The sequence below is a fragment of the Dreissena polymorpha genome, chromosome 2 (assembly GCF_020536995.1).
Source record: "Dreissena polymorpha isolate Duluth1 chromosome 2, UMN_Dpol_1.0, whole genome shotgun sequence".
Lineage (NCBI taxonomy): Eukaryota > Metazoa > Mollusca > Bivalvia > Myida > Dreissenidae > Dreissena > Dreissena polymorpha.
The window spans coordinates 43,869,861-43,886,338 of record NC_068356.1 but is presented as its reverse complement, the minus strand read 5'-3'; the positions used below and the strand labels follow the sequence as shown (position 1 = coordinate 43,886,338).

The window sequence follows — 16,478 nt, the reverse complement described above, 5'->3', positions numbered from 1 at the left end:
CACCGAATACAACGACATAATTTATAACATGAAATTATCACCAACACATGGCGAATGATTGTCAATATCTATACTATGTAATAAACTAATGCAGCAATATGAATTCCATATATGAAATAAAACACACAAACACACAAATATATATATGTTTCTACTATGACCAGTATTTTGTTTTTAATAAACATACCTTTTACCTTAAACTTTAAATAACAACAAAATGACAAGCCAATACGTCTGGTGGATTCTGTTTTATCAGTTTGTATTCCAAATTTGATTTTAAAACATACGTATTACTCCGGAAAGAACATGCCTTTGCTTTTTGTCAACCTGTGTAATATTTGACACAATTTCTATTGCAGAATTTGTGTCAGAATTAAAATCTCCATTGTGTGCGTCTATCCGCATTCTTATTGTTGGCAACAGTTTGCTATCGTTTCGTCTCGCCCGCTCCCACCTTACTCCTAGTGTCCCCTTCTGTATAGCATTCCTGTCTCGTGAAACTGTTTCCTCTGTTTTTTCTTCCCTTAACCCTTGTCCGCTCACTAGGGCCAAATAGGTGATTACTGAAATGAATTAATTTTTAAATAATAATAATAGATCTACTACTACTACTATTACTACTACTACTAGTAGTAGTAATAGTTGTAGTAGTAGTAGTAGTAGCAGTAGTAGTAGTAGTAGCAGTAGTAGTAGTAGTAGTAGTAGTAGTAGTAGTAGTAGTAGTAGTAGTAGTAGTAGTAGTAGTAGTAGTAGCAGTAGTATTAGTAGTAGTAGTAGTAGTAGCAGAAGTAGTAGTAATAGTAGTATTGGTAGTAGTAATTGTTGTATTGAAATAATTGAAATTAATCAAAAAATATATATATTGTCGTTATTATCTCAATTTATCCGTAAATTGTAGAAACATGGATACCACACAGATCCTTCTAAACACGTATACCACACAGATCAGATTACTGTTAGAATATTTTTCTTGATTTTGTTTTCATAAATATATGAAAGAAACCTGAAAAAAGAATGCAAAATGATATAGTGTAAGCTCCGCCCATAAAGTTTATTGCTTTATTTCACGAGAGGTGATGTTTCTGTGTCATAATAAAATAATGTCCCCACACTGATCCTACCTTTTTCTAACCGTTCAAACGCGCGGTTGCACTTTACTGAAAAAATATTCATTTGTTTTACAAAATCATGATACCTATAGAAAACTCTCATGAATGAGCGGGCTCTCCACTTTATCCCATTGAAAATGATGACATATTAAAAAAGTTATCCTTAAAAATCTTACCTTCGTCGTGCTTTTGTTGACATTTAACTCCCCACACAGATCTTAAAAAGTCACGTGGTATAGGCACCGTGTGCATTTGAAAGCTGTTTTGGACCGGTCTTTGTTAACTGTCAACTTTTCGGGAATTTCTGGTTGACTTTCCTAATGGGGTTGGTCCATAACTATAAAGTCGCGCCAGTCAAAAATCATAAAAAGCGACATTTAAAGTTATGTAGTCTCATTTATAAGACGCGCAAAGAATTTAGAGATACTTTTTATATGGGCTAAATTCTTTGGAAAGTAGCTTAATATTTAAGAGCGTCAAAAATTTGGACTAAAAGTTATGGTAACCAGAACTAATTCATTGAACTCTTTACCTTTCACAAACTCCAACCACAATCAACGCCGTATATCTTTTTTAAAGATATTTCTTGTTAAAGAATACAGCCCTTCATGACTCGATTATTTAGTATATTGTAACCACACAAAAAACTCGTGTTCCGGTTAAACTGAGGGACCAAAGAGGAAGAAGTAAAACCACGGAGCATATATTGTCATCTAGAGTCCGTGGAAAAAAACAAGCATTCATTCCGTATCCACACCAGCATATCTACACGGGTAAGTCATAAAGTGATAAAAGCACTACACTTACTTTTCTAGTGTATAGGTAACAACAACTTTATTTTAATTAAAATTAAATGGCTCATACCGGCAATTTCCATTGAACATTACTTAGACTTGTTATGCCACTAAGGCCTACTCGTACCATTAGGGCTAAGCAATACATGGTCTATATCCATCAGGAAATAGGCCTAGTGTGCAATCTAGTGAAAAGTAATGACCAGTGCTTCCAGACCATTCCAGCAATACCTGTCATCTTTAACAACTGTTAAAACTATCATGTTAATGGTGGTTAGCTCTGAGTGAGTTTGACTACAGCTACCAGAAATGACCCTTAATATTGGCATCAACTTGAATCCTCATCAGGATGGCACAAAGCGTTCTTGAGGGAAACCTATGTCTTCACTCTTCTGCAACAAGTCACAGAATTTCACAAATTATACAGTCGAGCGGGTAGTTCTGGATCTCGGGTATTTCCGAATCAACTCTATGATTAAATTAAAATATTAGTCTAAAAGATATTGACATAAACATATAACTGTGATTTTTGGAAAATGTGATCAATTTCAGGCAATATCAAAGTTTTGCATCTTATTTCAACTGTGTTTTCATTGAAAATCACGCTTTGGTAACTATCACATTCATGTCACTTTACCCTCGCACCGTCTATCTAGAACACGTGTCAACAATTGAAAGACGATTTAGAAGCACATTTCCTTGGTAAATGCTTGTACATTTGGTGTGAATTTGTTTATTAATTATTTTTTTTAATTCCTGTTAGTAATTTTAGTACAGTCGATTGGTGTATAACGGATAGCTAAGGACTTCGAGTCTCATTTCAACGTAAACATTATGCATTCAGTAATTAAACCATTAAACCTAGATAGACACATGTCTTTCCTATTGAAACATGCCATTGGTTTTAAATTTCCGAAAAAATATTATTTGTTTACAGCGCGAATTTCATGGTACACTGAGTTTAATAAGACCAAGTTCATGGAAATCGCTGCACAATTGATGAAGTAATGGCCGTTCAAAGCGATGCACCCTATACATTTTGAGTTAAATACCTTGTTATATATGTGAGAGGGAACGCGATTTTGACTATTCCGGCGCTAACGTCACAACGCGAAAAAACGCGTGACAAAAACATGTTTGAAATTACACTCATTTTTTCGTTCGTTTGCGTGCACAAAATAGACGAAAAACCTACATGAGAAACCTACATTGTTTCGAATATTGACAAATGAATCAAGAAAATCGTTTTTCTTCCGTTATATAGTATAAATTAACCGTAGATGTCTGCGGATTTTACATAAAGAGAGTTTTATCTGACTGGTTGCTACGATGTAAAATTTCCGGTTTTGTAATTGACACATTTGTTTGGTAAAACGCTTTTATTTCTGCTATTAAGTAAGCAACTGAGTGTTAATTGGATCGTTATTTGTACGAGGTAAGTGTTATCTATTGCTTTACATGTCTACCTAATTTTGATAATAAACTATTCGTTTGAATAGCTTTAATTTAATTGACCCGGAAGTAATTGTGGGTTGACAGTTTAACTTAGCAACTGAAAATGTCGGCAGGTTAATACAAATGTTTTTATGAAAATCATTAAAAATGAGCCAGTTTACATCATCCCAGGCATCAACTATTCCCTACATGCTAGATTCATCACAGAATGACCCTGAATTTATTAATGAACTAAAGGAAGTTGATCAACTGTATTTCCAGGAAAATGTTTCTTCACATTCCCCTCCCATTGTTGAAAGGTCCCTTCAAGCCACTCTTATTAATACTAAATAGTGATGAGTGTGACAGCTTTGATGGTGTATTTGATAACAATGAAATTGTTGGTGATGAATGTCCAACTAATTCTTTTGTTGAATGCATGCCCACACATGGAAGAAATGAGGACAATGAAGAGTTAGAAATTATCAATAGAATGCGCCAAGACTCTTGTCAATGTATGTCAATTAATCGCAAACCTTGTTCGATGGTGGTAGACTTTGACAGTTTAGTTTCTTACAGAAATTCATGTTTAGAAATGAGTAGAAGTGAGCGGGAATTAGTGATCAAGAGCAGCTTATTTGCACACCGGGTTAATACTTCACAGACCTTAACAAACAGAAAAAAGGAAAAACTACGTAAAAAGCCATCACAAACATATTTCTTTATGGGGCAGAAAATTTGCAAGAAAACGTTTGTGTTTGCACATGCCATTTCATGCAGTACATTGCAAAAAATTGCTATTTCTCTTGATAAAGATGGTATTTTGCCCAGGGTGCACGGAAACACTGAAAAACTTCCAGCAAATGCCTTATGCTTTGAAGATAGGCAAAATGTTAAAGATTTTATTCATGAATACGCTACTGAAAATGCACTCCCTCTACCAGGACGCCTGCCCAACTGCCCAGATCGCACAATGCTGCTCTTGCCTTCTGATAAATCAATTGCACAAGTGCATGATTTGTATAACCAAAGTGCTGAACTGTCCCATTACAGACAGATTTCATTAAAGACATTTAGATCACTTTGGAATGACCTATGTCCACAAATTGCGCTGGCAAAGCCAATGACTGACTTGTGTGACATGTCAAACATTTGGGTCTAAGTTAAGTCAAACAGGCCAATTTACTGATGAACAAAAAAAAGAAATTGTCATTAGTTATAAGTCCCACTTGGATCTGGCTCACAAGCAAAGAGAACAGTACAGAGAGATGACAGCGAGTAGCAAGCAATTTTTCTTAAATGAAAACTTACATGAAGGTGTGCATTACCATACAAAAATATGTTGGAGTAGCATATGGATAATAATAATAATAATACACTTTCACAAAATGCTGTTATAAAATAAATATGCCTTCTAACCTTATGAGCTTCAGATGTGCCAACAAATGCTTATTCAATTCTTGTAAAATATTTCTCCTGAAATTTATTGTCTCCTTTTTAAGTTTTCAAAACTCAGTTTTGTTTGTTTGCAGGGGCCGAGCCTTGTAGCAGAGACATCTGCTACCACTATTCATGGGACTTTGCACAGAATGTGCATTACCCCCATCATGCACAGCAAGTGGGCCCAATATACTTCTGCAGCCCCAGAAAATGCCATGTCTTTGGCATGTGTGCAGAAGGGTCAGGTAAAGGCATAATGTTATCTCATCTTCTCAGCAGAATTGACAAATTAACACCCCTTGGGATGAACTGAGTTATATTCCACATATTTGAATATAGCAAACACACACACTAAAATGCCATTATTTTTTATCCAGTTATTAATTTTTTAGTCACAGTAATTGTGTTAATTTGACTGAAAGCCTGAAAGGTTGAACCGGTTCCACTTCTGGTGTGAAATAATAAGAGAGTAAAATGCAATAGTTAAACAATAATAATTTATTAATTTATTGCTTATAAATATCATGATTTAATTGTTCTTTTGTTGCAGTACCATATTGATGTTTTTACAATCTTTTGTTGCAGTACCATATAAATTTTGTTACAACATCATTTCATTCTGTTTTTTTTTTTCTTTCACAGGAAAACAAGTGTTCTATCTAATCGATGAAGCAGATCTGCCAGAGAAGGGTGCTGAAAGTGTTGTCAGCTTGGCTCACCATCATTTCCAACACTTTGGTGTTGGAGAAAAGCATGCAGAGGTAATAATATAATAATAATAACCTATTTGATTTAAATACATGCCTTATGTTGCCTGCAGTATTTTGTTATTTCTTATTGTGTTTATGTTAGATATTTTATCTGTTGTCAAATTTAATTAATTTTGTTGGAACATATCATTCATTAGAGTTAACACGGTGTCTGGAGCCTACTTTTTATGCATCCTTCTTCGAAGAAGATGGGGTATATTGTTTTTGGCCTGTCTGTCCGTCATTGTTTCTTTCTGTGTGTATGTCTTAAAACTTTTACCTCTAGGGTAAAGTTTTGTCATAACTTTTGCATTATTGATGACAGCATCTTGATACTTGGCATGCATGTGTATCTCATGGAGCTGCACATTTTTAGTGGTGAAAGGTCAAGGTCATCCTTCTAGGTCAAAGGTCTAAGGTCAACAACAACAAAAATTCAAATTGGCGCATTTGGGTGCATTGTGTTTCTGACAAACACATCTCTTGTTCATTACTCTTTATACAATAAATATATCTCCTTTTGCATTGTGATAAATTTCCACAGATTTATGTTTTCTGGTTAAATATTTACTTCTATTTTGCTTAAGCAATTTGCAATTTCAGATCCACTTTGATAATGCAGTTGGACAAAACAAGAACCACACAGTGATTTGGTATGCCATGTGGCGGACTCTGACAGGTATGCGTTTTGAATTTTCTTACTGATGAGTTTGTTTAAGTATCCATAAACTCAAGAGTTTGGTGATTTTTATGTTTAATCTTTTGTATGCCCCCTTCTTCGAAGAAGAGGGGGTATATTGTTTTTGGCCTGTCTGTCTGTCATTCTGTCTGTCCCAAAAATTTAAGGTCAAAATATGGAACTTTAAGGTCAAAATATGGAACTTTAAGTCAAAATATGGACATTTTATTTCAAAGCGGTGCAGTAGGGGGCATTGTGTTTCTGACAAACACATCTCTTGTTTGTTTTTGTTTTATGCCCCCGGTAGGGGTGCATTTAGCAGTTGAACTGTCCGTCAGTCTGTCTGTCCGTCCGAAAACTAACATTGGTCATAACTTTTGCATTATTGAAGATAGAAACTTCATATTTGGCATGCATGTGTATCTCACAGAGCTGTACATTTTGAGTTGTGAAAGGTCAAGGTCATCCTTAAAGGTCAGAGGTAAAAAAAAAAAAAAAATCAAAGCGGCGCAGTAGGGGGCATTGTGTTTCTGACAAACACATCTCTTGTTTTAAGATTTTTTATAAGAAAGATAACATGATAAATTGTGATGACCTGTCAGAACCATATAAACATATCATTAAAAATGTGCATTAAATATCAGATTCATTGTTATGACAATGTCACCTTGCATTTGCAGGACTCCAGGAAACCATGAGCCTGAACTGCATGATTACTGGACACACCAAGTTTGCCCCAGACTACCACTTTGGCATCTGGAAGCTTAAGTGGAGGTCATCCAATGCAGAGACCATGGAGGAGATTGCTGGTAGTGTTACAGCTTCATCAAAGTCAGGCCACAATGTTCCACAGCTGGTCCAAGATGACAACAAACCGGTTGTCTTCTTCGCTTGGAAAACTTACCTGGAACAGTTTTTCAAGCCATTGAAAAACATAACCAAGTACCACCATTTTACTATGGATCGGTCGAAACCAGGTATTGTTACCTGTAAGGAGAACATGGATTCGGAAGAAATGTGTTTCAATATATTGAAGCCTTTGAGTCCGGCAGCTGGAGAACTCCCACCCACCAAACCAGCCCCGGGCCTTGACCTGCGCAGACAGTGGTATTTGTATGACTCAATTAGCCCATTCTTCAGAGCATACAATGCCAGGGATACTGTGTGTCCAAAACCATCAAAGCCAAAAGTTAAAAACCAAGGAATGGACAGTGACAGCCTACCTAGAAAAAGGAAGCACAGCCTTTAACCGTTATCTTAACACCATGGCAACTAAAGTGTTCCTTCAGCCTTGTAGTAATACATCAAGATTTATCAATGTATTTCATCCATTTAATGTGAGGTTTTACACATGTATGTATGACAGAGATAATATTAATTTAAATATCGGTAGTGTTACAGATGAAACACAAACATTGCTGTTATGTTCAATATAAAACTTGCTATGACATATTTTTGACAAAGTGCCATTAGGTTTGTGGTCTCATCTTTTTCTAAATGTAAATATTGTTTTAAATTTTCGTTTTAAAGATGTGCATACCAACCTATTTGAATGTGTGATCATACATGTGTTTATAATGTTTGCCATTTATTTGTTGAAAAGAGATAATGCCACCTTTATTCGATTATATAAGGCGGAAAGAATAACAATTCAAGTAGTGTTTCCATAGCAACAGGAAAATTATTAAGGTTATTTATTAATAGGTCCAGTTTACAACAACAAATAAAAAGTATATTTATATATATATTATACAGTTATAGGCTTTCACTCCATGGAATCTTTAAAAAGACTCATCTTAATTTGTATGTTATGGTGAAAAAAACTTAATATTTAACACATTATAACATACTTTAAAATGTCCAAATAATGCAACCCGGTTCAGTATTGTTACTCTATGTATCAAAATTAAGGCTTTTAAAGCAGGTTCAATGTATTTCTCTCCTAACATATTTGTTTAAATACTACAAAATGTTTAATTTTATCATTTCAACCATTTAAGGTATATTTTTACCACGGTTGCCATGGCAACCGTTTTAAGAGTTAATTTGAGATTGTTATGGAATCATCTTAAAGGAATAATATGTTCTGGGTTGCAGTAGATTTATTCCATTACTTGTTTGTTGGTTTGAAGTTGTTAACATTGAATGTTTACATTAACTTGTAAATAAATTATTTAAAAGTAACAGCTTGATGTTTCTCAGGTTTCCCATTTCTTCAGTTGCACCTTATGTAGGAAAGTCGTCATAACTTTTTTATTTTTTGGATTTGTACGCTCAAATTTTAGATTTAGGTTATTGAATAGTCCTTTTGTTTGAAACAATAAAAATCTCATTTTGTGATTCTTGAGCCAGAATAGTCATTTTCCCATTCCCTCTCACATATAGAGATTTGATAGTGAAAAATATGTTTTCAGAGAAATCGATTTTTCGTTATAATTTGATTATTTTTCATTTAAAAGGATGTTTTCACTAATTAATATCATAGCCACACGCTAACCATATGTGTATTGGACAGCTTCAATTGAGTTTATATTTATTTTGAGACAATCCCCACATTCCTGAATATGGGTCACTACATGTCCGTTATTCACTAAATCCCGAGTTGCAGCTTTCATGCTTATTTCATATGGTAAGCATCAATTTGGTTTCTGAGCATTCTTACTTTTGTAAAGGACACATAATACTAAAATATTACATCAATGAACATTATGTTTACCAAACAAAATCTGCAAAATTCAAGAAACCATTCGTATGCACTTTTCCTGTCGTCACAAAAACGGTGCGTACATAACGTGACTTTGGTTTTTTTTCTTTCGAAAAAAAGAAACAGTTGTAAACATTGACACACGTCAACAAAAACATGAATCGCTTAACAATGATAGGCTTTTTGTATTCAATTCATAGAAAACTATAAATCTTAACATAAATAAAAGTATTTTGCAAAAAACGTTTAACCTATCCGTTACTCACTAAAATCCGCTATACACCAATCGACTGTATAAAAGCATGAGAATTGCATCTCGTGCACATGTCAGTTCCGGATCAGCTGATTGGGGAAAATCTCAAAACAGTTTTTATGTCCCCCACCACTATAGTGGGGGACATATTGTTTTTTCCCTGTCTGTTGGTTGGTACATGTGTAGGTTGGTCTGTTGGTTTGCGCCAACTTTAACATTTGCAATAACTTATGCAATATTGAAGATAGCAACTTGATATTTGGCATGCATATGTATCTCATGGAGCTGCACATTTTGAGTGGGGAAAGGTCAAGGTCATCCTTCAAGGTCAAAGGTCAAATATATAGCTTCAAAGCGGCGCAAAAGGGGACATAGTGTTTCTGACAAACACATATCTTGTTTATTGTTTAAATACTGTGTTGCAATATTTTAAAGCTCTAGCTACCATAAAAAGTTTGTGTATATATATGAAATGAAAAGTGCATAGTTTCTCATAAATTTGATATATTGTTTCATTGGAATTATTTAATTATAATACTATTTTGTGACTTCAATGTCGAGAAATACAGAGAATAAGATTAAATTTTGTTTATTCTGTCTGTCTGTCTGCCCCAAAACTTTAGACTTGCTCATAAAATGAAACTTTATGGACCTGGTTCTCCAAACTGTACATGTTCATGCATCTGATTGAGATCTATTATGCAAACCAGTTATGAGGCATTAGGTCTAAGTCACAAGGGCGAGGCTAACACATACAGTAAGCATTTGTTACATGCATCTTGGTTTGTTTTATGTTTTTGTGTGCAGTAATAAGTTATAATATTTAAAGGTATAATAGCGGAGTAATACAAAACCAGCAGAGTTCTAAAAACTGTTCTATAGATAAATATATGGATAATTTAATAATGGTAAGATGTAGTGCGGGAAGGAGATTGGTAATACTTTAAATATTTATCCTTCGGGTCCTATTTAAATGTGTATTTATGCTGTGATTTTGCATTTCAGATAATTGTCAAGTTGGACTGATGGGTCCTAAAAAACACTGGTGCTCTGCACAGTCAATGGCAAAGAGGCTGAAGCGGATACTTTTATATATTTTTACATTATTGTGATCCTATTATTGTTAAATGTTGTCATAATAAGTTATTAACCAAAAATTAAATTGATATCTAATATTGTTTTCCATTTCTTTACCATTTTTAGCTCATCTATTTTTATTTTTTTTTTAAATGAGCTATTGTCATCACCTTGGCGTCGGCGTCCGGTTAAGTTTTGCATTTAGGTCCACTTTTCTCAGAAAGTATCAATGCTATTGCATTAAAACTTGGTACACTTACTTACTGTCATGAGGGGACTGGGCAGCCAAAGTTAGATAACTCTGGCGTGCATTTTGACAGAATTATGTGCCCTTTTTATACTTAGAAAATTGAAAATTTTGGTTAAGTTTTGTGTTTAGGTCCATTTTATTCCTTAAGTATCAAAGCTATTGCTTTCATACTTGCAACACTTACTAACTATCATAAGGGACTGTGCAGGCAAAGTTATGTAACTCTGACTGGCATTTTGACAGAATTATGTGCCCTTTTTATACTTAGAAAATTGAAAATTTGGTTAAGTTTTGTGTTTAGGTCCACTTTATTCCTACAGTATCAAAGCTATTGCTTTCATACTTGCAACACTTATTAACTATCATAAGGGGACTGTGCAGGCAAAGTTATGTAACTCTGACTGGCATTTGGATGGAATTATGGGCCCTTTATACTTAGAAAATTGAAAATTTGGTTAAGTTAGTATCTATGATACTTTAGGGGTAAAGTGGACCAAAACACAAAACTTAGTTTTGTGTTTTAGTCCACTTTACCCCTAAAGTATCATAGATACTGCTTTCATACTTGGAACACTCGCAAACTATCTTAAGGACAAGTTGCATAACTCTGGTTGTCATTTTTACGGAATTATGGCCCTTTTTTACTTAGTTACTTTGAATATATGGTTAAATTTTGTGTTTCGATCCACTTTACTTCTAAAGTATCAAGGCTATTGCTTTCAAACTTCAAATACTTTCATGCTTTCATGAGGTTACTGTACCTGGCAAGTTGAATTTTACCTTGACCTTTGAATGACCTTGACTCTCAAGGTCAAATTATAAAATTTTGCTAAAATTGCCATAACTTCTTTATTTATGATTAGATTTGATTGATACTTTGACAAAACTACTCTTACCTGACATACCACAATAGACGCCAACCAAACCATCCCCGGTGCCCTCCCCCCCCCCTCCCCCCGAATCTCCCCCCCCCCCCTATTTTTTTTTTTTTTAAAGATCATCTCACAAATGACCACCACACTCTCACACTATACCCCCCACCCAATTTTGTTTTTTTAAACGGTTAAAAACACAACTATTTATTTTTATCATTTTATGTTTGAAATACCGTTCAACCATCGTACCCAAGAATCACCCCCACCCCCCCTCCCCCCACCTGAATCCCACCCCCCCCTAATTTTTTTTTTTTTAAGATCATCTCACAAATTACCACCACACCCTCACACTATACCCCCCCCCCACCCCAATTTTTTTTTTGAAACGGTTAAAAACAAATATTTATTTTTATTATTTTATGTTTGAAATACCGTCCAACCATCGCACCCAAGAATCCCCCCCCCCCCCCGATTTTTTTTGCATTTTTGGAAGATAATGTAATAAATGTCCACACCCCCACACTATAATACACCCCTCTTCACTCCACCCCTCCCTCCTTTGTGATTGAAAATGAGAGTCCCTTCACCTTTAAAAAGAAAATAGATGAGCGGTCTGCACCCGCAAGGCGGTACTCTTGTTTACATTATTGTGATTCTATTGTTGTTAAATGTTATCATACAAATTAGTATGTTATTTCGCAAGAAGGTATCTTAAGTCTATCAATAAATTGCTTGTATTTAGTATTTGTGTTTGTTTTATATAAACAATAATACAGAGGAAACCATTTCAAATCAAAACATAAATACTTTCCAACAGATTTATTTGTCTTGTGTACAGACACACATCATATAATGTTTTTAAATTGTCAGACAGTTGTTAAACTGAAACGAACGAACCTATCTGATGTTCATTTCATACAGTGCCCCAGATAAGCTGCGTATCTGCGTTTTTCACCCTATTTAAATGTTTAAAAACGCAAAGAAATGCAATATCATGCGTATTGAAAACGCAACTAATTTGACTTTTACGCAAATTCATCAAATATGATGCGTACCATACAATAGCTTCAATAAAATCATTTGCTCATTTTCAGTATTTTTTCTTTGGAATTATTATCGTATCGCGGCAACACTTTCATTTAGCAAGCGCCCGGATGACAGAGCAGGAAAACAAAGTTATTCAAACGCTTTGCGGACTAGATTTCATAGTTTAATAAAGCGTCTGACCAAATTATTTACGGCGACATACATCATTTTCAATCTAACTGAATCCGTTGTTCATTGTGTATGTATTTGTAAAGCGTCTGTACTTTAAGTTTCTATTACGATGCCTAATAATAATGTCAAAGAGTGATCGAAAGACGTGCGCGATTGTTGCAACAAAATATCAGTCGATCGCAAACTTTTTCAAACCAAGATAGCAAGAGCCAATAAGTGCTGAATCATTCATGTTATCGATTTTTTTTTTAAGTTTTAAGTTTATATTATGGAAAGTTTCAATGTTTAAAGATATTATGAAACATCCGTTTATTAAAGTAAATTATAATAGTTTACAGTTTTACTGAATCAATGCAAGTGTGCAGCTTATACAGAAGTAAAGCAGAATTAATTTTAAGGTATGCATTTTGATAACTCGTTTCACCCTATTTCAAGAATGAAATCACCCTATTTTTCAAAATCAATGGGTGAAAACCCTATTTTCGAAATAATTATCTGGGGCACTGTCATACATGCATAATTTGTTTTGACAGTCAAAATAATTGTTGACAGTCAAAATAAGTTTTGAGATGCTCCCTGACCTACATCTTCCAAATGATCCGAAATTACCGCACTCGATTCAGAACTAGCCGACTTTATGCAAGTGAATAAGTTCAACAATCCAAGTATTTTGAAAGCAATTGCTTTGGTGTAAAAATATTAACACCATTATTTACGCTAATGATCCCGAACTACCCGACCGACTATATTCATGGGGAAACGCGTCCACACACACTAGTCCATATAAACATACTACCAGAGCCTTTGATAATTTTTGCTATGACCGCTCTGGGGTCCATTTGCACCCCATCATAAACACAATCGCAGTGATTTTATGTACATGCATCACTAAACAGACGTCGTTCTTACCATTTAAGGACAGTGATTAATAAACTTCAAAATCACATTAAATTTACCTGAATGGCAGTTTACAGACGTATCCTTTGCATGCAACGTAAAAAAACACGAAAGAATAATGGATAAAGTGTTTAATTATTGCAACTTCCACACACACAGGCTAATCCTTCAGGGCAACACATCCATCCACGTTCGCAAGCAGGACCGCAGCCAGTGCAAGAAGAGGTCAAGATAAGATACATAAGATTTATTTTGAGTCGGCAAGACATAAATAGACAACATAAGCCATTAAGGCTTTTGAACCGACTATATAAACATGTGAATAAATGTAACAAGTATAAAACAGCTACAATATGGAAATAAAATATAGCAAAATTAAGTTAATAGATATGATTTGCATGCTGAAAAGTTAAAGAAATCATAGTATTACATTCTACAAGTTTTCATACTATTTAAAGAAATATTGTGCAGGAGGCCGCTGATCTTGATCTATAAGTAGATCTCAAAAAACTGCCATAAAAATTTGCGAGCTTATAAACTAAGAAAACACAAAATGAGCTAAGAAAATGGGTAAAAGCAAAGTATCAGATCGAATCAGATTCGAAGTGAACTGGTCAGCAGCTTCCTCACAAATAAAAGGTTGCATGTACACATAAGCACTGCACATATAAAACTGATAAGCACAGCAAGTACACATAAGCACATATAAAACTGACAAGCAAAGCAAGTAAACATAAGCACATATAAAACTGACAAGCAAAGCAAGTACACATAAGCACATATAAAACTGACAAGCAAAGCAAGTAAACATAAGCACCCCTTGTCAAAAAATAACTCACTTTCATACCAAAACACACTTAAACCAACATAAAACTATGTTTTTTCTGAGTTTTTCTTGGTTTTTGATATTAAAAGCGAGTTTTATGTGCGCTTAACTGTGCTTAACTGAGTTTAAAGTTGGTTATTTTAAGATGTGTGTTTAAGCGAGTTTTTTTTCTGTAAGAAGTCGGTTTTTTGTGTGTCAAAAGTGAGCCTTTTTATTTATGAGTTGGTTTATGTGTGTTTAAGTGTGTCTTTTTGTTTTATAAGCGAGTCTTTTACAACAGAAGTTGGTCTTTTTTTAAACAGAAGTGGGTTTAAGCAAGTTTAAATTGGTCTTTTTGTAAATAAGATGAGAGCTGCAACGAGGCTTAAAGACTCACTTTAACACACTTTTCAATAAGTTGGTCTTTAAGTTGGTCTTTTTTTTATTAATATAACTCATCAATGAAACAATAATTCTTCAACTAGGTCTTTGTTTGATGTTTATAGCCATAAATAATACAAGTCAATTGTAAAGGGGCTTTTTTACAGCTTGTTTGCCATTGTCCCTATTGTACATTTGTGTGCTCCCCATAATTTTTAGGGAATATTGGATGAAAATGGCTCTTTCAAAACATCACAGGTTCACAGATGGACAACAAGTATCACTGACAGAAACTATAACAATGGTCAAGCTTAGTTTTATACATAATACATGAAAGAGTTTGTGTTTCACTTTGATTTTTTTCTTTATGTTTGTTTTTTATTATAAACAATATCTTATGACTGTTTAATGTCTTAAAATTATTTTATTTTTTAAAATTTTAAAATAATCTTATATGACTGTTTATATTTGTTTAAAAAAGTATTTACTTGTTAAATCTGCATATTTAAATAATTATGGTATTGGAAACATTATTTTGGAAATGATCTATTTATTTGTGTATATAAGTTATGCAAGATTTTGATATTTTCATATGACACCATCATGTCCATTTTCTTAATTTGCTATAAAATAATAAAATGCCAAACATGACCTGTGTTACATCAACTGTCATCAAAATAACAAGACAACACCTAAAAACACCCTTATTTCACACCACTAACAATAAACAGATAACAATCTGTCAGGCATTCAGAGCTAATCAGGGTACTGATTATCTAGGGGTAGATAAGGCTACTGATGGGGTTTGCTTAGAGATAAGGCTGTGTGGAATGAGATATAAGGCTTTTGATTGGCTATTGCACAAGGAGTTATCTTTTTGAAAACAACAACTTTTGAAAAACAAGCTGGTGTCAGCAATTGAATATTGAGCTAAATTTATTTCTGCAACATTAATATAAAGAAGTGAAATTCTTATAATGGTAGTGTAAAATGTCTTGAAATTCTGTCAGCATTAAGTATTGTGTGATGAAAACAATGTGTTTTTTACTACAATGTGGAAATCAACAATAAGTTGGTTGGAAAGGAGGTTGAACTGCCTGTTTTTTTTTTTTGGAATACTGAAGAACAGTTTTAACAGGTTTGTATTGTCATTTCTTCATCCCTTTTTTTTATTAAGTTTATTGAATTAATTATGATCATTATCATATTTATGTATTGTCACTGGGAAATGTAAATGGATAAGTTATTGTATTGCAATTTAAAGGAAAAACAACACAATTTGAAGCAAAAATAGATAACTTACACATGAAAAAGTGTAAATATTGTGTACAGTGAATAATTTTGATTGTGTTTCATGGTTATTGTCATCTTAAATTTTATTTATAGCTATTTCTGGTATTACTGAACGGATTCCTTTCCCTCATACTTAATTAGAACTTATATATTTTAATTTTGAAGGTTAAACTCTTTCCACGAGGCAAAATTTACATTGATGGGAAGATCCTTTGGAAAGAATGTGCATCATCGCCTGCCTGATGTATGGACTTTTATACCTGGTTTTTACCCTGCACGAGCTGGCAAACTTGAGGGGAACAAGAGTGGGAAAACCTCGCCCTGTCCTTGACCAAGAAAGCTGGATTTGTTGAGAGGTAAACTATACAGGTTATTGCATTTAAAATGCAACCAGTCCACACAGCAAAATGAGACCACGCATCTTGGTACATTTTCAAACTGCATTTTCTACCAAACGCAATTTCTTTTAATAATTGATGAAAAGTGCTAAGTCACATGTGATCACGGGATTAAAATTTCA

The 16,478-nt window shown here is 34.0% G+C and overlaps 2 protein-coding genes across 5 annotated transcripts in view; both read left to right on the top strand.

Annotated features, from left to right (window-relative positions):
• The first annotated feature begins 1,765 nt into the window (after positions 1-1,765).
• The window catches only part of LOC127866823 (uncharacterized), a 59,159-nt gene continuing 44,446 nt past the window's right edge, over positions 1,766-16,478 (top strand). For 2 of the 3 annotated variants that reach the window (XM_052407653.1, XM_052407650.1), the window contains exon 1: positions 1,766-1,882. The gene's annotated coding sequence lies outside the window, so the exon portion shown is untranslated. The remainder of the gene's footprint in view (positions 1,883-16,478) is intronic. The other variant, XM_052407651.1, reaches the window with a different exon arrangement.
• On the top strand, positions 3,074-8,389 carry LOC127866827 (uncharacterized). Of its 2 annotated transcripts, none has more exons than XM_052407664.1 (5): positions 3,074-3,338; positions 4,870-5,022; positions 5,420-5,538; positions 6,130-6,205; positions 6,886-8,389. In XM_052407664.1, exons 2-5 carry the CDS (start codon positions 5,004-5,006, stop codon positions 7,452-7,454), a joined length of 783 nt encoding a protein of 260 aa, XP_052263624.1. In that variant the 5' UTR covers positions 3,074-3,338; positions 4,870-5,003; the 3' UTR covers positions 7,455-8,389. The 2 variants fall into 2 exon arrangements, with proteins under 2 accessions (XP_052263624.1, XP_052263622.1); XM_052407662.1 differs by lacking the exon at positions 3,074-3,338 and adding an exon at positions 3,434-4,654.